Here is a 19,902-nt window from a genome sequence, read left to right on the forward strand (position 1 = left end):
GGTTATCACAGCAAAGTGAATGCATTGTATTCCACTAAAAATAGAATCCCAACAGAATGCATGAAATTCCCATTCATTTTGCAATCAAAGGGGAGGAGAAAAATCTAAAAAGTGTATCTGTGAGACTCAAGGCTATATATAAGTGACAGAGTTACTTCCTCAGTATAACGTATTTAAGTAATTCAAATAAAACTTGAAGCAGCTCATGTATGCGTGCTGGTTTTATGGCAAAGGTACGGAGTTAAAAATGACTGCAATTTTGAAGAAAGGGAAAATACAGGAGCCAACAGAATGGGGACAAAATAGAGCAGCAAGGTTGCCCAACAGCTCATTCTCGTTAAACCCATTTCTCAACAGATTTTATTTTCAAACAGAGGTAAGTGACTTCACCCTAATTCCACGTCAATAGGAAAGCTAACCTAAGAAGTTAGGAAATCTGGACCCTCAAATCCAGAACCAAATATATACTTGTCCCCCACCCTCCACAAATTGTGTATGTATGCATATATATGTATATGTACACACACACACACACACACACACACACACACACACACAATTTGGCCCAATTATTTGGGAGCCTTAACTGTGACCACATTAATATTCTGTTCCGTTGAACTTAATCTAAGTAAACCAGATTCATAGATAACATTTCCCTACTTCCCACCCCACCCACCCAGCCCCGCCCCCAAAATCATGCTGGGAAGAGGAAAGCAACGTAAAGAGAGAAAGGAGTTCTCTCACACCCCTTGATCCCCAAAGCCAACCCCTACTCAAGGGAACGAAGGCTGGCTTTTCCAACTCACTAGCTGAACCGCAGCTTCTCAAGTTTGGCATGAGCCTTGTGGGGTGGAAAAAAAAAAGAAAAAATCCTGTAAAATCCATAAACATGCCGGCTTCTGTTCCCTTTGCTATTGTTCAAACGTGAAGGGCCAAAACAGAACGCACACCTCGTTGCTCTTTCTACCAACGTCAGGAAAGGCCACCCACTGTAGGAAGAAAGGGAGTCAGTGAGAAGCAAACAGCACACACAGTTAATCACCGTGGGTGACTAAAAGATGGAGATCCAGGTGTAAAAGTGAATCCCTTTATATGTTTAAAATATCGGTTTAACTACCATGGACAGCTTCTTCACGCAAAATAGAGGGGAAAGGAAATTACTGTTTATGGTGGGCCGACTGCATGTCAGATACGGTGCTAAACGTTTTAAGACACTGTGAGCAACCTAACTGCCCTGTCATTTCGTTGGGAGTGTTTAACTATCGATATGAATAGTCCTCTCTAAATAGTAATACTGTAAATATTAATACCTGCTCTGAGATACAAAACCCAAATCACGTAAAAGTAAACAAACAGCCTGAGATCTGGTTGCAGCCGGCAGGCTGGGCCATAGGAAAACGTGACGGGTGACTGGCTAGCTGTTCGTATCTGCCAAGTCCTTTTATGTTCATCCACATGCGCTCTGGGGTGGAAATATTTTGTGCAAACACCACTTCCCCCCTCCAAAGATCCAAAGTGTCGCCACTAGGCTGCTGCCCGGAAATAAGCACGCCACCATTTTGATCAACTTTGGCTCCTTTTTATTCAGGAAGCATATGCTAATTCTTTTTATACATTTTTTTTTTTTTTTTTACATTCCAGAAATAAGCGAAAATAGCAGTTTTAAATATGTTACAAAGTTGGCTTTTGGGGCTTGGTAAGCTTTTTGAGAGAGGGACCGGCCAACTGACCTTTTCATCAAAGCACCAATGTATCTGCAGTCTTTTTACCAAGTTCTACCACGGTTGTGGCCGCCTCGGACGTGCGGTACGTCCAAACCGTGTGAAAAAGCTATAACGGAGAGTTGCTGTGAGTCTCTCTGCAAGGCACCAAGAACAAACAGCTCCAGCTTCCTTTCTTCAGACTGAATCAAAGTTTTTGAAACTTTTCAACTGCTCTCTCAAGTAGTGCTCTCTCAGCATGAAAACTAGAATTGGTTAAAACTCCTATATCACAAGATACAGTAAATCACTTTCAATATTCTGGAAACCACATGGTAGAAGTTATAAATAAAGGAACACTAAAATTACTTTAAGAAAGTTTTACATCATTTAGTCGGTAAGGACATTTACACGTACAGCACAATTTACTGTTAAACATTCTTTAACTGGCTTCACACAAAGATGAAAATAGTAATACAAAACGATCTGACATTTTCAGTAAGTCTGGAATTAAGACGGTAGTTTTATTGTCGTCGATATCAACTTTACATATTGTTGCAGATTGCTGTGCTATGCCCTTTCAAATGAGAATTTCTCTCTCGGGGTGAAATTCCATTTGGACGTGTGTTCTCGCTTTGTACAAACTAGCAAAATCTGAGGGACACAGCGATATCAGAGACACAAACAATAACCGCACAGTATCCTCTGCTGAATGAAGCTAATACAAGTGGGCCGAGTTCTTCGGGTTCCAATACCTAATAAAGCACTATATGAAATGAACAAGGTGAAACATCTTAAGAATGAATATACTCTGCAGTCAGGACATGTAGCATTTCTTTAATTCACAAATCTGCCTCGTCGGGCATTTCCAAAATAAATTAGCAACATCTCAATTTGCTTGAGGCATCACAAGCTCGTAATGCCCCACCTGGCCTTCCTGTTTGAGCTGATCTAGGAGGTCTTCCTTCCGTCTCTTTCTACCTACCACCAGGTACCTATCGTGGCCTACCCCATGCGACTTACTCTTAAGACCGTACTTCTGGGCAATCTGATGTATTTGCTTCCGCTCATCGTTAGTCAGCTCCGTAGAGAAAGTCAAATCCGTGTGGCTCTCCGAGCGGGCATAGTTTCTGATGATCTGTTCAATATCTCTCTTGGCGATTTTGTTCACCCTCTCTACATCGAGACCCAGCCCTTCTCGCTTATGCTGCTCTTTGACGGAGATGGGCTCCCGAATGCCCTCGCCAGATTTACCTAACCCGCCACCCGTCCAGCCCATCTTTCTCAGCAGCTGATTTCCTATGTTATCTTCCTTGATTTGTTGTTTGTAAGCCTCCTCTGCCGAGCGGCCCTGGATTTCATTTCTTGAAATCACGTCTTCAATAGCTCCTTTCTTCAAGTTGTTAATGACGGTCGGCTGGGTCTTTTTGAGGGTCTTTACAGCTTCTCCAGCAGCTTCGTATTTGACGGTTTTCTTCACCCCAACTGCTTCTGCAATTACTTCGCTCTCCAGAATCACCTTGCACTTCCATCGGAGGCCCGTCATCCTTTCGTACACGTACTCGACCGTCATCCGGTTAAACTGAGCGGTGTCGTTCAGCGTGCACACCGGGTTCGAAGAATTCTCATAAACTACGAGATCCTTTATATCCTTCTTCTTTCCAGATCCCCTAGGTGAAGAACCTGTTTGGCACTGTGAACTTTTGACAGATGGGTAAGTGGGCTGCGTTTTCTGAAGGATTTTCAAAGCCTCATCGGCAGCTGCGTGCTTACTTGTTTTTTTGGTTCCGTAACCTTCAGCTAAACAGTGATCTTGCAAGAACACTCGACAACGCCACGTGCGATTTGGCATCATCTCGTATTTGTATTCAACTGACATTTTGTTGTATGAGGCAGAATTGTTAAGGATGCCAATGGCATCGTTTGCATTTTCCGTAAGGACAAAATTGGTCCAGTGTTTGGCGGAAGCATTAAAAATCGGCTGCCCAGAAGCATCTTTGGCCAGCACCACCAGCTCTTCTGGTGGTTTCAGAGCTGGAGGAAATTCATAGGAAGGCATGCCAATCTGACACACCACAAGGTCCTCCCCGATCGTGTGCTTGAATTTCCGTCGGACAACTCTAACTTCAATACGTTTCTGCAAGAGTTTTACAGCTAGCTCAGTAGCGCGATCCCTGGACCCATTCTTGCTGCCGGCATAACCTGTGGTTAAGTAGATATTTTGGCATCTAACTTCACAAGCATAACCATCTGTTAGAAGTTTTTTATTTTTGGGGATGTCAGCAGGAGGGATTTCTTTTAAAGGAGCGTATATATACTCAGGATTTGTCTTACATGCCTGAATACACCGAGTTAACATATATGTGTAATTAATTTTATCAGATCCAGAAGTCATCTCTGGATTAGAAAGGTTCTTCCAGATAGTCGCTGTTAATTTTTCAATAAAATACTGCTTCTCAGCTACCACTGACTCAGGAAATGTCTGTGACGGTGAAGGCTCAGGAGCTGACTGAGAGTTTGCCTGCTGTGATGTGCTGCTTGGGGCAGGGTTCCCACTGTCAAAATACATGTTGGCTGTTACAGGCTGGTCTTTTGTGAAAATAAATCCCGATGAATCACAATACTGAGAATTCCCATCTTGTATACTGAAAGAGTCTTGAGTATAATCTTGGTAGATGTCTCTCGGCATGCTGGCAAAATGTGTTTGTTCATTTACCTCTTTTGTCTGAGGGCCATAAGGATCTTCCTGTCTTTCATCTTTTGAACTACTAGCTACAAAATGTACAGGCTCAAAACGAGGTCTCGCATGGAATTTGGAACCGGCTTGCTTTTTAGGAGGATTTTGACCTATAGAATGAGTGAAATTTACAATTCATTAAAGAGGGAATATTTCAAAAGAAGCAAACAGGAAAAGAGCACCAACTGTATTATTTGCAAGTGGCACTGTCGGTACAAGATACTTCCCATCACAAAAACTTCAGGTCATCTAGGCAAAGGGAGTCAAGTATCAACGTAGGATTCCAGCATAAGGACGGATGTTCCCTGTCCTAAGTGTAAGGGAAGAAACTTGATAGAAAATATGCCACTGCATCAAGTACGCAGGGCACCACCACACGTGACTGGTGGAAACTTTTGTAGCCAATGAGTTCAAGCACAGGTGAAGTGCACTGAGGAAGAGGTAGTTCCAGTATACTCTCAAACCACCTGTGCTGAAAGGCGCCCTTCTGAAAACCTGCAAATGGAACAGATGGCTCTGATGCAAAAGAGAAGACGGCCAGTGGCGTTTACACAGCCTCTCTCTTTGGTACCAGGGGTGAGTGACTCTGTGATCGTTCTCTACAGAGCTGTGACTAAAACTCAAAGAATAATAATCATCAAAAGACCCCAAAGGTTTTCAAGTCAAAATCTTAGTTCCGACCTATTCAGCACAAAAGGGCGGTTTGCTATGTTTCATTTCTAGAACAAACAGCAGCTGGGAACTAATGATTTATGGGGGATATCAAATTTAAAGCTACGGAAGAACTCTCTGTCGAGGCTACAGCAGACACTAGAGCTTCCTCCCTGTAACACCGTTCAGTAGAAAGCTGGTCCATCTTGGACCCATCCAGGAGGATTTAGTTACTTAGATGTTCTAACGATCAGAGTAATAAGGCTGTTCTATTTGGAGGGAAGTTCCATGGCATGGACTTCAAGGATAGCATTATAGTGTGACCTCAGTATTCTTAGTGTTCAGTTCTATTTAGCATCCTCGGGAAAAACAACAACAACAAAATACTGTACATAACTAAAAGTTAAAACTCTTTTACGTAAGTCCGATGTTACCCATGCTATTTAAAATCACATAGCATGCTCATATCATTCTGAAAAAGCCATGTCGTTTCTTCAAATCCCACCTTCCAGAAACAAGCATACTCACCATCACATGTTGAGAGGTGACGTTTTTGACCTTTGGAAGGTTTGGACAGCATCAGATCATATGAAGGCATCTCCCCAATATCAATACCTTCAGCCATTTGCAGAATTTTTTCCATCAGGCGTGGGCTGTACCTATTTAAATTAATATAATCTATAGTTAAAACAGACAAGAATGTCGTTTTGAAAAAAGCTTCTAAATGAGCCAATCTTGTAATTGCTCCCAGAGGACCTTATCAACAGAGCATCTTGGCTATAAAACTGAAGAATCTACTCTAAAACATTTACCTATCAAATGAGTAATTATGTTATTTCATTACAAGACACAAAACATAAAATCAAGAAGTTTAAGTGGGGGCGCCTGGGTGGCTCAGTGGGTTAAACGTCTGACTCTTGATTTCGGCTCAGGTCACGATCTCACTCCGTCAAATTCAGGCCCACACTACCAGCGCAGAGCCTACTTGGGATTCTCTCTCTCTCCTCTCTCTGTTCCCCTCCACCCACTTGCACTCTCTCTCACTCTCTAAATAAATAAATAAACTTTAAAATATTTAGGGGAAGATCTTATCTTTGATTTGCAAGTACTCATATAGACTCATGATTCATTTTTTTCTACCATATATGTATACTATATGTAAATAACCACTTTATATATTTATAGAAGTACTAAGAGTGGCTGGGTTGTTAACATCCAGACTGTGGTCTCTGCCATTTCCCACAAAAAGGAACCGGGGTCCTTAGGGGAACGGCTGATTCCAAGTCTGGAGCAGGAAATGTACAAGATGAACGTGGGAGAGATTACTGTGCTTGGAAACAAGAAAGCTATGAAAGACCTCATGGGTTGTGTCAAATGGACTCAGAAGCCAATCTGAATACACTACTACCGGCAAAGTGAGACAACTTGAGCATCAGTAAGGGAATCAAGTCATTATTCCAAAACAGGTAGTATTAAAGGAAGAAAGCAAGCATTTATCTGGAATTTTCCTGTATAAATCGTACCTCTGAGCAACTAAGAAATACTCAGCAACGGCCGCTAAATCTATTAGGTAAAAAGCTGATGGGGAAGAATCCAGAAACAACTCCCAGAAACATGCTCAACGAATTGTTGACAAAGCTGCAAAAGCAACTCAACAGCGGAAGGACAGCATTTTCAACCAATGGTGCTGGAGTAAGTGGGCATCTCTAGGCGACAAACAGAACCTCAACCTACAGGCTCCCGGCTGGCTCAGTCGGTTAAGCATCCGACTCTGGCTTAGGTCATGACCTCACGTGTTCGTGAGTTCGAGCCTCACATCGGGCCGTCAGCCTGTCAGCACAGAGTCCGCTTCAGATCCTCTGTTGCCCTCTCTCCGCCCCTCCCCCCTTGCGCCCGCCCCAAAAATGAGTAAATGTTTAAAACAAACCCTTAACCTAAACCTTACTTCTCATCCAAAAATTCATCTGAAATGTATCATGTACTTAAGTGTAAAATGTAAAACTACAAAACTGATTGAAAAATACAGGAGAAATCTTCAGCATCTAGGGCTAGGCAAATAGTTCTCATACTGGACACCAAAGGTATGACCCATAAAAGGCAAAATTGGTAAGAAGGACTTCATCAAAATTAAAGCCCCTGCGAAGAGGATGAAAAGACAAGCTACAGACTGGGAGAGATATTTGCAAACCACACACTTGACAAAAAACGAGTATCTAGTACAAACATCTCTCAAAATGCAACCGTAAAAAATACGTATTTACAAATGAACAAAAAGACGTGAACAACATTTAACCAAGAGGACAGGTGCACTGCAAATAAGCACACAAAAAGATGGTCAACACCATTAATCGTCAGAGAACATGTAATTTAAAACCACAACGGGGTATCACAACACACCCTCAGAATGGCTAAGTAAAAAACAGCGACATCAAACGCTGACAAGGACACAGAATGCGGATCATTCATATGCTGCCGGTAGGAGTGTAAACTGGAAGGGCCATTCTAGAAGACAACTTGGAAGTTTCTTACAAAATTAAACACACAATTACCACAGGACCTAGCAACTGCACTTTTTTCGGGCCGTTTATCTCAGAGAAATCAAATCTTATGTTCACACAAACACGTGTACGTGAACGTTTACAGCAGCTTTATTTGTAACAGGCAAAACGTGCAGTCAGCCCAAAAGTCCTTCAGGTGGGTGGTTAAGCTCTGGTACATACACACCTCAGAACGCTACTCAGCAATAAAAAGGAATAAACAGATACACACAATATTGCATACGAGGGGCAAGGAAAGGGATGTGCTTATAAAAGGGTCACGAGAGGGATCCTTGTGGTACCCGAACTGTTCAGTATCTTGACTATGGTAGTGGCTACACAAACCTACACATGTAATAAACTGTACTCAACTAAGTAAGTTGAGTACACACACGAGTAGTAGTAAAACTGGGGGGATCTGAATAAAATCAGTGGCTTGTGAACAAAGGCATTATCCTGATTATGATATTACACAATAATTTTGCAAAATGTTATCATTGGGGGAACTGATTAAAGAATGCAGGGCATCTCTGTATTATTTCTTACAACCGCGTGTGAAGCTACAATGATCTCAATGAAAATTTCAATTCAAAAAAGTGGATGGGAACTTTATAATCTTAGTATCACGAAAAATGAGACAAGCAGACATGTGTCCCCTTACGTGATGACAGGAATTTCAAAGCACTATCTATAAAGTATTCTGGCCCTCTAAATAATCGAACTCAAACCTAATCAAGCCCCTAATTCCCAGGAATATGTTAAACATCACCACAAGAACATAGACAGCCAAATCCAGAACGAAGGAAACACTATGTGACAGTCCAATTTCTTCATCAAATAGCGTGAAAATAAAAAGGACAGGGGAATGGGTTTCCAGGTTAAAGCAGACAGATCAACCAAATACAACGTATGGACCTGGTCTGGACCATGAATCAAACCAACCAACTGTAAAACACATTTTGAGGGACACCTGGCTGGCTCAGTCGGTACAGCATGCAACTCTTGATCACCGGGTTGTGAGTTCGAGCCTCACGTCGGGTGTAGAGATTACTTAAAAAATAAAATCCTAAAAGAAATACATTTTGAGACAAATGGAGAAGACTGAACATGGACATTGGATGATTCTAAGAAATTATTGCTCATTTTGTTGAGTGTAAATAATGGCGTTATAACTCTGTTTTTAAAAATTCTTGGGGTGCCTGGGCGGCTCAGTTGGTTAAGTATCTCACTCAATTTCGGTTCAGATCATGATCTCACAGTTCATGTGTTCAAGCCCTGCATCGGGCTCTGTGCTGACAGTGTGGAGCCTGCTTGGGATTCTCTCTCCCCCTCTCTCTCTGCCCCTTCCCTGCTCTCTCTCCATCACTCACTCAAACATATAAACTTAAAAAACATAAATTAAAAAAATTATCTGGTACAGATACATACTGAAGTATTTGGAAAGTTTATTTATTTAGAGAGAGACAGAGAGAGAAGAGAGAGTGCAAGGTGGGGGCAGAGAGGGAGAGAGAGAATTGAGAGTCTGATGCTCGACTGAGCCATCCAGGCACCCCAAGATTTTAATATACTCCAGACTATCTCCCACAAGGAACAGGGGGCATAATAGATGAAACGAGGACAGCATGACAGACTGTTGATATTTCCGAAGTCAGGTGATGGGGCACGTGGAGGTCCATTAAGGTCTTTTACTTTTGTGTGTACTTTAATTTTTTTAATGTGTATTTTTGAGAGAGAGAGAGAGAGAGAGAGAGCGCGCACGAGGAGTCAGGGAGGGGCAGAGAGAGAGAGGGAGACACAGAATCCGAAGCAGGCTCCAGGCTCTGAGCTGTCAGCACAGAGCCCGATGCGGGGCTTGAACTCAGGAACCATGAGATCATGACCCGAGCTGAAGACGGACGCTTAACCGACTGAGCCACCCAGGCACCCCAAAACGATTTTTAAAAGGGCTCCTTATAAAGCAGATTGGCTGCTTGACAGACTATCATATAACTGCAGAGAAACAAACATACGGGCTCAAGTGAAGTTTTTGTTATCATGGGGACCTACTCACCCTTCCTACCTTGAGAGCCTTTCCTGGCCAATGACCAAAAGAGAGACTCTGGGTGCCATTTGGGAAGAAAGTTCTGAATGCGAGCAACTATCACCCCTTTACATGAACAGGTTCTGAACTTGAAGGAGGGTAACGCTTCCCACTTTTGGCACAACCGGTTCCACACCCATCGGACGGCTTTCCTCGAAAAGCGGAGCATCGAGACGCGGCGGCCTTCACAGATTACCACAAGCTGGCTCAGTCGTAACCTGCACTCTCCACCGGTAATCGCTACTGCTGCTGCTACCGGTATGGAAATGCCAAGAGCAACCTTGTGTTCACTTATTCTTACCTAAACAGCAGAAAGTAGAGCCTCAAACGCTGTACTTTCTATATATCACTTCCATCCATATTTGGGAGTTCGATTTCCAAGGTATGGGATGAACACAAATGACTGTGAAAATGAAAGTCTATAAATCTTAAACCTGTAATGCCACTTTTGCTACCTGAATTGGTACTATACTCAAGCCACTCACCTTGAGTTCCAGGCATACCCTCCAGACCTTCAATTCCGGCCTGATTCCAAATATGCTGTACAGCTGTAGATGGCATGCATCCGGTGCTCATTCCGTTCACTTTTGTCTCGGGTTTCTTCCAACAGTAGTAATAATTATACCTACTTGCTGTTCCCTGTTCATTACATCTGCCACAAAATTCAACATCACCCATGGGCTATAAAAATAAACCTCTGCACAGGTTGTGAACACAGACAGCTTAGTATTAGTCATAACACTGAGGAAACCCAACCAGCTCAAATAATAATGGGAAAGACTGTATAGTCCCTAACTCTCAACATTTCAGAGAACAATGCAAATATTAACCTAGAGTCTTTAACAAGACCCTTAGGATTGCATTCCCATAAAATACTTCTTCTTATTTTTTTTAAGTTTATCTTATTTGAGAGAGAGAACAAGAACGAGTAGGGGAGGGGTAGAGGGAAAGGGAGAGAGAGAATTCCAAGCAGGCTCTGCCCTGTCAGTGCACAGCCTGACGGAGGGCTCAATCCCACAAACTGTGAGATCAAGACCTAAGCTGAAATCAAAAGTCTGATGCTTAACCAACTGAGCCACCCAGGAGCCCCTATTATTTTTATTTGAGAGAGAGAGAGAGACAGAGAGAGAGAGAGCGAGCATGAGTGCGTGAGCAGGGGTGAACCTTTTTTTTTAATGTTAATTTATTTTTGAGGGAGAGACCTAGCAAGCATGAGTGGGGGAGAGACAGAGAAGGAGAGAGAATCCCAAGCAGGCTGTCAGCGCAGAGCCTGATGTGGGGCTCAAACTCACAAACCGTGAGATCATGACCTGAACCGAAATCAGATGCCGAACTGAGCCACCCAGGCACCCCAAGAATCTTTAAAAAAATTTTTTTTGACGTTTATTTATTTTTGAGAGAAAGAGAGAGCATGCGTGCAAGCAGGGGAGGGGCAGAGAGCCCAATATGGGGCTCAAATTCAGGAACCATGAGATCATGACCTGAGCTGAAGTTGGATGCTTAACCGACTGAGCCACCCAGGCACAGAGGGAGACAGGAAAGGAGAAAGAAGATATCTTTGTTTTTTTTGTTTTTTTTTTTTTTGAGAGAGGGAGAGGGAGACACAGAATCCAAAAGCAGGCTCCAGGCTGCAAGCTGTCAGCAGAGCCTGACACACGGTTCGAACCCATGAATCATGAGATCATGATCTGAGCTGAAGTCAGATGCTTAACTGATTGAGCCACCCAGGTGCCCCAGAGAGAGTGAGTATCTTAAGCAGGCTCCATGCTCAGCATGGAGACGGATGCAAGGCTTGATCCCATGACCCCGGGATCATGACCTAAGCCGATATCAAGAGTTGGACTCTCAATCAACTGAACCACCTAGGCACCCCTGGTTCCACAAACTGAAAATTTTTTTTAATGTTTATTTAATTTTCGAAGGGGAGAGACAGTGTGTGAGTGGGGGAGGGGCAGAACAAGACGGAGACACAGAATCCGGAGCAGGCTCCAGGCTCTGAGCTGTCAGCACAGAGCCTGACATGGGGCTCAAACTCACGGACCGAGAGATCATGACCTGAGCCGAAGTCGGACGCTCAACCGACGAAGCCATTCAGGTGCCCCTGGTTCCACAAATTGTAAATAAGCCAAGCCAGTAAAGCTTTCATTACTGTTTTCCATTATATTTTTTCTGTAGGTTTATATATATATATATATATATATATATATATATATATATATATATATTTATACTTTACTTATTTTTAAGAGAGAGAGAGAGAGAAAGCAGAAGAGGGGTGGGGGGTGGACAGAGGATCTGAAGCAGGCTCTGCGCTGATAGCAGAAAGCCCAATGCAGGCGCTCAAACTCACCAACTGTGAGATTATGACCTGAGCTGAAGTTGGATGTTTAACCAACTGAGCCACCCAGGCACCTCTGTAGATTTAAGTAACACCTTTACTCCAGAAATTTTAGAGAACCTACCAAGCAAAGCACCTGCAAATTCAACCACTGATAACTTCATTAACATTTTGGAGTTTACTTTTTATTCCTTTTTTATGCTTTCCATACCACCGCCCAAAAAATTCCTATCAGATCATCTATATGCAATCTGGTAGGGTGACGGCGTCGTTCTTACAATAAGTTTTTTTCTACGTCATTACCACGTTTTTTTTTAATTTTTTTTTAACATTTATTTATTTTTGAGACAGAGAGAGACAGAGCATGAATGGGGGAGGGTCAGAGAGAGAGGGAGACACAGAATCTGAAACAGGCTCCAGGCTCCGAGCCATCAGCACAGAGCCCGACGCGGGGCTCGAACCCATGGACCGCGAGATCATGACCTGAGCTGAAGTCGGCCGCTTAACCGACTGAGCCACCCAGGCGCCCCTTACCACATGAGTTTAATGGCTATACAATATTCTCTTACGGAGAGACCGTGATGTAAATAAAGGTCATTAAGGCAAATCTAATCAAGTGATTTTAAGATGCATGCGTATTATATATTTATGTCTATTAATTTACCCACTTGATCATAAATGCTTAAAAAACAAAACCAAACAACCTCAGCAGGTTTTTAGAGTCTTCAAAGACAGCTTATTATGTACGAGCTTTTGGAAATCAGGACATTATTCAAGTCCCCTCATGCCTGGCATACATAAAGAGGATTTATAACAGACAAAAACATTTCACCTTATGAATCTTACGTTCTTTTTATTTATTTATTTTGAGAGAGAGAGCGAGCATACAAGCAAGCAGGGGCGGGGCAGAGAGAGAGGGAGACAGAGAATCCCAAGCAGGCTCCATGCTGTCAGCACAAAGCCTGATATGGGGCTTGAACTCACAAACCATGAGATCATGACCTGAGCCAAAATCAACAGTTGGACACTTACCCAACTGAGCCACCTAGGCAGGCGCCCCATGAATTTTACATTTGTGAAAAAAAGATATGTGCATACTTAAGATCTACAGTGGCACTTGAAATTTAACAAACATTCAGCAATGCTTCCAAAATTTTATTTATTTATATTTTAAGGTTTATTTTTGAGAGTGGGGGAGGGGCAGAGAGGGAGGGAGACAGAGAATCCCAAGCAGGCTCCACACTGTCAGCACAGCACCCAACACAGGACTTGAACTCACGAACCATGAGATCATGACCTGAGCCGAAATCAAGAGTCTGGCACTTAACTGACTGGGCCATCCAGGTGCCTCAATGCTCCCAAAATTGAAAAAAAAAATATTAAATTGCTCTACTAGGTTCAAAAAAAAAAAGCTGAGGTTTCAAAACTAAGCAAAGACCAGAATTCCCAAGTATAAAATTATTTATTCAAAACTATTAATAAGACTCCTAACATCGTAAGTGAATAACACACAACCAGATTATTGATCAATCTTTTGAAAGCTCCCACTCCCACTTCTTTAGCTGGTGGCTGATGCATGCTACCGACGTGCAAAGTTATTTTCACAACGTGAACGCAACTGGCCACCTACCTTCCAGAAACCAGTCTCTTATCAACAAGGAAGAGACAAATAATCAAGGTGGCACACCTGGTTTCATCTTAAGATATATTTTTTCCTATTAACATCTCATCAAAGATCAATAGGCCAGGATTCTTCTTCTGATCCTATCGATGAAGAACGATTGGAAAAGAGAATGCTCCACTTAACCAAACATTCTGCTTTATTAAATATGGTTGTTGCATTATCTACAGTTTTTAAGTAAAACACTGCACGGTTCCCTAGGCATTCATACAAACAATTATATAAGTGCTGTACGTGCAGCTGATTAGAAGACTGTGCTAACTTTTCTTTAGCCACAGGACATATCTTAGAAATTGCTTGCAGAAACAAATCTTGAGAGGTTGTTTACTTTTATGAAACAGACAAATAAGAGTGAAGAGAAATAATTTCAGCTATTTGAGCTTCCTGGCTGCCCGGAAAATGATGAAAAAGCTGACTGGAAAACATTGCTTATCCTATAAAGCAGTGGTTCTCATAGTGTGGACTGGTACCATAAAGCTGTTGTTAGAAATGCTAATTTGGGGGTCCTGCCCCATACCTCCTGAATCAGAAACTCTGGGGGTGGGGCCCAGCAATCTGTGTTTTAACAAGCCTGACAGGTGATTCTGAGGCTTAAGTTTGAGAACCACTGTTACAAGATACTCAAGCTTGTTGTGGGGAAAATCACTACTATCACCAAAAGGAATGAAACATGGTTTGCCTCCCTGATCATGTGGGAGCTCCTCCTGGCTGGGTCTTATGATCAAGAAGTTTTCAAAGCTATCCTTGACCTAGGAGGAGTTATTTCAGCCCCAACTAAAACAGAACACAGAAAGTCCTCCAGTGGGGGAATAAAAGTGCTATTATTTGCAACCTGTTCTAAAAGTCAAAGGATGAACTTTGAACAACAACAAATTAACAATTTAAATTTAGAACGGGCTGTTTCACCATGTATTCTGCAGTTCCTTCGACAAAACAGTCTTCTCTCATGGAAGAGACCAGAAAATGAGCTCTGCCAACATCAACCTTAACAAGTACTGGAATATAGATTTTACCCACCTGAAGATGACAGCTAACATAAAGCCTGACTCAAGTGGAAAACGGCACTTGGTCCCTAGCTTCCAAGATTCTTTCTTGCCTTTGCCCTTTCTCCTGTATCTATGTGATCAGATATAACGCAAACATTATTCTTCAGTTAAGCTATTTGATAATGTTATGGCAATTCTTGTATGGATGGAACTGACTTAACTAAATTGTGACATGATGAAGAATGGTGTCACACACACAAAATGTCCTGAATGCTTGAGCTTTTAACACCAACTACCATTGGCCTGTTTTGTGTTGTTTAATGCCCTAGTTACATAAAGGGCTGTTGTTCTTGGAACGAAATCCTGAGATATAATAATGATGTGACTTGTGTCAGTTACTTGCTCTCACTCCTGGTCCATCCTTCCCAAATATGGCAGCTGTGTCTCAGTGGAAAGAGCATCAGAAGACCTGGGTACTGGCCCCAACTGCGGGACCTTGGAAAAGTCTCTTAACTTCTTGGCCTCCATTGATTTAGCTGTAAAAATGAGACACCACCTAATTCCCAAGGCTGTTGTAGTAAATGAGAGACATAAATAATGAATACATTTTGTACAGTATAAAGCTATATTCATCTGTTCACTCCACACATATACTGAGTGGCTATTACGCAGAAGACACTCTTCTGGGCACTGAGGATAAAGGTGTGAACAAGAAAGTAAAGACCTCTTCCCCAAAGGAGCTCACATTCTAGAGAGAAGGTAAGATTTATTATTAACACAAAGGATAGCTGTTCTCCCCCATGTACATTTTTTCTTCAGGATTCAGATTTCCTGGGACTTTCTATGATATCAAGGAGATCTATAATTACAGGATAAAAGTACATTTTCAACTGCAAACAATAATATTGTTAAGTGAAGGTCAATTAGATTTATCTAAATTAATAACTGAGGCTTCCCCAGTTGTAACCAGTTCCTCCAGTGAAATCATTGTCTCTGGAGGCAGAAATTATACTAACCTAGAGAAGATAGGAAAAAAAATAGTGATCGAAAAAAATAGTGAGCAAAACAAAGTATATACTGGATACTACGTTCAACAATTAAGGGTAGATGTGGACAATCCTATTTTTCTGTATCTGTTATGGTCATTCCTAGAACTGAATTGGCTGAATTTGATCTGATCATTTTCCAGAATTTCTCATCCTAATAAAAAATTCACCGTAAGCCCTAAGTGTCAAAAAAAAAAAAAAAAAAAAAGCCTCTCAAGTCTACCAAAGGAATGATTAGTTTGGGGGGTTCCGAAGGACACAGGTCCAAGTAGTCTTGTTTTGTTTTGTTTTGTTTTAATGCGTTGGAACCATACTGCAGTCTCCATTGAATGCAAAGAGCTTTCAAAGAGGCCTGTTCAGAACATGCACCAGGTTCTAGGAAAGGGACACGGACACAGACACACACGCACACACACCCACCCACACCCCTAAAACCTCACCCACAGGCCAAATGTTAATCCTTCTGATCACATGCAAGGTGAAAGGAGAGCAATCCATTTTTAGAATAGATATATCCATCTCTTTGTTTGCGTCCAGGCACATTATGCGCAAATCTACAAGCAAGGCGGACCCTGCAGCTAAGAGACCTCATACAAACCGCCTCCCCAGCAGAACACAGTAAAACCCCGCCGGGGGGCTGGTGTTGTTTTATTTAATGGGGCTGGAAAGAGGGAGTGGTCAGGAGGAGACTAGCAGGGATCCCTTCCCTCCCCCTCGCCCAGCAGACCCTCGAAGCCCCGACTGTCGAATATCTCTGCGGCTACCGCATCCTTGGAAGGTCCTACGCAGGTCCGAGATTCTGCTATTCGTCATTTCCCACGCCCTCCCAAACCACCACCACAATGACCACCTCTCATCAGTCATCTTCCAGGTGCTGCTTTATTTCCATCCCTGGTCCTGGAGGAGCTGCTCCCGCGATTCCCGCACCCTCTACCACCTCGCGCGGCCAACCCCCCAGACCAATACCGAACCCTCTGGAGTCCTCCAGCACCTCCCAATCTCCATCCAGCCTCTAAGTCCTCATCCGTATCCTGCCCCCGTCTCTATCCCGATCCCCATCACCGAGCCCCCTGCCCCGGTCCGTAACCCGACCCTCACACCTTCCTCACCTGCAGCCCAAGAAAACGTGGTTGGTCCAGGCGGCGGAGAGCGCGAGGAGCTGGTCCAGGGCAGCCCCGGGATAGCTGTGCAGGTGCCGACAGATGAAGCTGCGCCGCAGAGCCCACTGCCAGTCACTTTCGTGGCTATAGCGCCACTGCTCCAGCACTGGCTCGGGCGGGGGCGGCGGGAGGGGCGGCAGCGGCGGCGGCGGGAGGGGGGGCAGCGGCGGCGGCGACAGGAAGTCGCCCCCCAACAGCAGACGTCCGCCAGCCATCTTCTCCGCCCCCAAGCAGGGACCCCGGGGATGAAGCCGGCTACCCACCAGGAGCGAGCGGGAACGGGGTGGGGGTCGGTGGGAGGGGCCGGGTGAGGAGGGGGTGCGCCGAGGCGCGAAGACCAACTCTCAGGGGACTGGAGTGTGTGCGTGGGGGGCGACCGTTAAAAAGGAAACGGCGAGCACGCGCTCACGTTCCGACGCCGGGGCGCACGCCCGCGGCACTCCTCCAACTCTCGGAGGCGCAGGACGGCGCCCGCCGCAGTCACACGCGCACCGGGGAGACCAGGCCAGGCCCGGTGCTCCGCACCTCCAGCGACCCGCAGACCCACACACTGCGCGGCGACCGGGGGAGACACCAGCACGCTCTGCCTCCCCTCCTCTAGGTTCTAGCCTACCTACCCGCGTGCCGCCCCGAGGTTGTGAGGCCAGTACGCGTGCGCCGCGGCTGTTCCCTAACTTCGAAATCCCGTCGCCGAATCTCGCGCGACGTACATTTTTTTTCCTCCTATGACGACTACGGGCCTTTGACGCACTACGGAGACGAGCGGGGGGCGGGGACTTCGGGAAGGGAATTTTGGAAGGTTCTCCGACGTTCGGGAACTTGAGTCCGTGAAATCCCTGGAAGGCGCCCGCTGACGATTGCTGGCACGACGGCTCGGCCGACGCTTTGGCCTGGGTTTCCGAGCGGGTGCGACAGTGGGACCGTGCCCTTTGGGGAGGGACTTCGGTTTGGATTTCACACTTTAAAAAAAAAAAAAAAAAAAGTCAGCTCGCCCAGGCGCCTTTTCTTCAGAGGCTAGCTTGAAAACCTCTGCCCCGTGCGTCATTAGCTTTGTATTTTATTGTGAAAACGTAGGGGAAAGGTCACGCTTGCAAAGAAAATCATCCACAGCGCCGCGTCTCAAGCCAGCCACTTGTATCGTCCGTACGCCATTCCAATTGCGGACAAATGGAGACACCATGTTGACACGGGGCTGACCGCAGTTGCAAGCAACTCCGTATACCATGTACCAATTTAAAACGCGCAACATAGTGCATTCCAAAAGGGGCCGAAAGAAGAGGGGGGGAAAAGCTGCACAGTAGCAAATGGCTAAATCACTCTGGAGTGAAATGTGTCACTCTACCTGTGGAGCTTCTTCCCTCAGTGTCTGCCGCCAACCCGCGCTATTCAAGTAATCAAGAAGCGTCTCTCAGCGGGAATTTACACAGCACCTACTGTGTGCTCAGTATAATGGAAATACAAAGGAAAAAGGGACAGGGGTGTTCTCTGTTATCCTAGAACTGATTACAGTCTTGGTAGGGGGGAAATAGTCCTGCGTAAAACTCAACGTCCCGCTGGCAGGACCGTTGGGTGAGGTGACTTTGATCCATTGCCCTCTTTAAGTCTTTAAATGACATACTTAAAAAATATGTTTATCTAGGGGCGTCTGGTTGGCTCAGTGGGGTAAGCATCTGACTTGGACTCAAGTCATGATCTTGTGGTTTGTGAGTTCGAGCCCCGCGTGGGGCTCTGTGCTGACAGTTCAGAGCCTGAAGCCTGCTTCGGATTCTGTGTCTCTTTCTCTCTCTCTGCCCCTTCCCCACTCGTGCTCTCTCTTGCGCTCAAAATATTATTTATCTTTGAGCGAGACAGAGAGCGAGAGAGCATGAGCAGGCAGGTCAGAGAGAAGAGAAAAAGAGGATCCCAAGCAAAGAGAGATCGGGAGAGAGAATGCCAAATAGTGTAGATCCTGACGCGGGGCTGGTACCCACCAACCGTGAAATCACGACCTGAGCCGAATCAAGAGTGGGCACTTAACCGACTGAGCCACCCAGGCGCCCCTAAATTGTATATATTTTTAAATGACATATTTCTCATTGCGTGACACATCTAACGTGTAGGGGTGTATGGACTAAGAAGATATAGCACTTTTTACAGTTTCATAATGATTTATTTCCACGTCTGTCCCATTACACAGAGTGCGCTTGGTTTCTCACTCAATGGTAAGCGTTCAGATTTATCGACGTCATGGTGGTCTTCAAATCAAGTCAGAGAACACGATACTAGGAAGGAAGCTCAGAGCTCATACATTCAAGTCACCCTTGTATGAGTCACAAAAATAAGGCCCGAGAGGTAAAGTGACTTGCTGAAGGGTGTAGACCATTCCCGGCAAAGCTGAGATCAGAATCTCGGTCACCTGACTCCTTAGCCAGTGCTCCCCCGGTCATTTGCACTGCCCTGAGTTTGTTTTGCTTTGTTTTTTTCTTCTTCCTCACAGAATGTATCACCTTTTGAAATTCATTTTGTACAGCTTGGCTATTCCCGCCCTCCCCCAACCATGGCAGCTCCATGAAAACAAGGAACTCATCCATTTCGGTTTTAGCACCACCAACACCTGGCTCCTGTAGACGCCCCATAGGTACTTGTTGAATTAAATGAATTGCTGAATGAATGAAGGCTCTTCCCATTGTCCCAATCTCGTGAAATTCATTTTCTCGGAGCTTACATTTTAAGCCGATTTATTATTTCACAGCTGGGTTAATTTCAGCCTAAACTGCCAACTTTTATCAAAATCAGCATTGTATTCAATACACATCTCTCCTAGAAAGAGATTTGAAAAAAATAAAAACTCCTTCCTCTCAGCTTGGATTAAAGCTTTCCCGGGGCGCCTGGGTGGCGCAGTCGGTTAAGCGTCCGACTTCAGCCAGGTCACGATCTCGCGGTCCGTGAGTTCGAGCCCCGCGTCAGGCTCTGGGCTGATGGCTCGGAGCCTGGAGCCTGTTTCCGA

The 19,902-nt window shown here is 44.5% G+C and overlaps 1 protein-coding gene across 1 annotated transcript; it reads right to left on the reverse strand.

Moving 5' to 3' along the window:
* Window positions 1-1,578: 1,578 nt before the first annotated feature.
* On the reverse strand, window positions 1,579-17,582 carry NKRF (NFKB repressing factor). Its single transcript, XM_047843721.1, has 3 exons — window positions 16,866-17,582; window positions 5,617-5,747; window positions 1,579-4,547 (listed from the first exon to the last, which is right to left on the reverse strand). Exons 1-3 carry the CDS (start codon window positions 17,129-17,131, stop codon window positions 2,590-2,592), a joined length of 2,355 nt encoding a protein of 784 aa, XP_047699677.1. The 5' UTR covers window positions 17,132-17,582; the 3' UTR covers window positions 1,579-2,589.
* Between the last annotated feature and the right edge of the window lie 2,320 nt (window positions 17,583-19,902).

Source organism: Prionailurus viverrinus, chromosome X, assembly GCF_022837055.1.
Source record: "Prionailurus viverrinus isolate Anna chromosome X, UM_Priviv_1.0, whole genome shotgun sequence".
Taxonomy (NCBI): domain Eukaryota; kingdom Metazoa; phylum Chordata; class Mammalia; order Carnivora; family Felidae; genus Prionailurus; species Prionailurus viverrinus.

What these genes read in the sequence shown, in the direction of transcription:
- NKRF (XM_047843721.1), bottom strand. Translation starts at nt 17,131, where the DNA reads ATGGCTGGCGGACGTCTGCTGTTGGGGGGCGACTTCCTGTCGCCGCCG. An exon ending in CACGTTTTCTTGGGCTGCAG is followed by an intron (nt 5,748 to 16,865) that starts GTGAGGAAGGTG and finishes TAATTTAAATAG; the next exon opens with GTACAGCCCACGCCTGATGG. An exon ending in TCACCTCTCAACATGTGATG is followed by an intron (nt 4,548 to 5,616) that starts GTGAGTATGCTT and finishes CTCATTCTATAG; the next exon opens with GTCAAAATCCTCCTAAAAAG.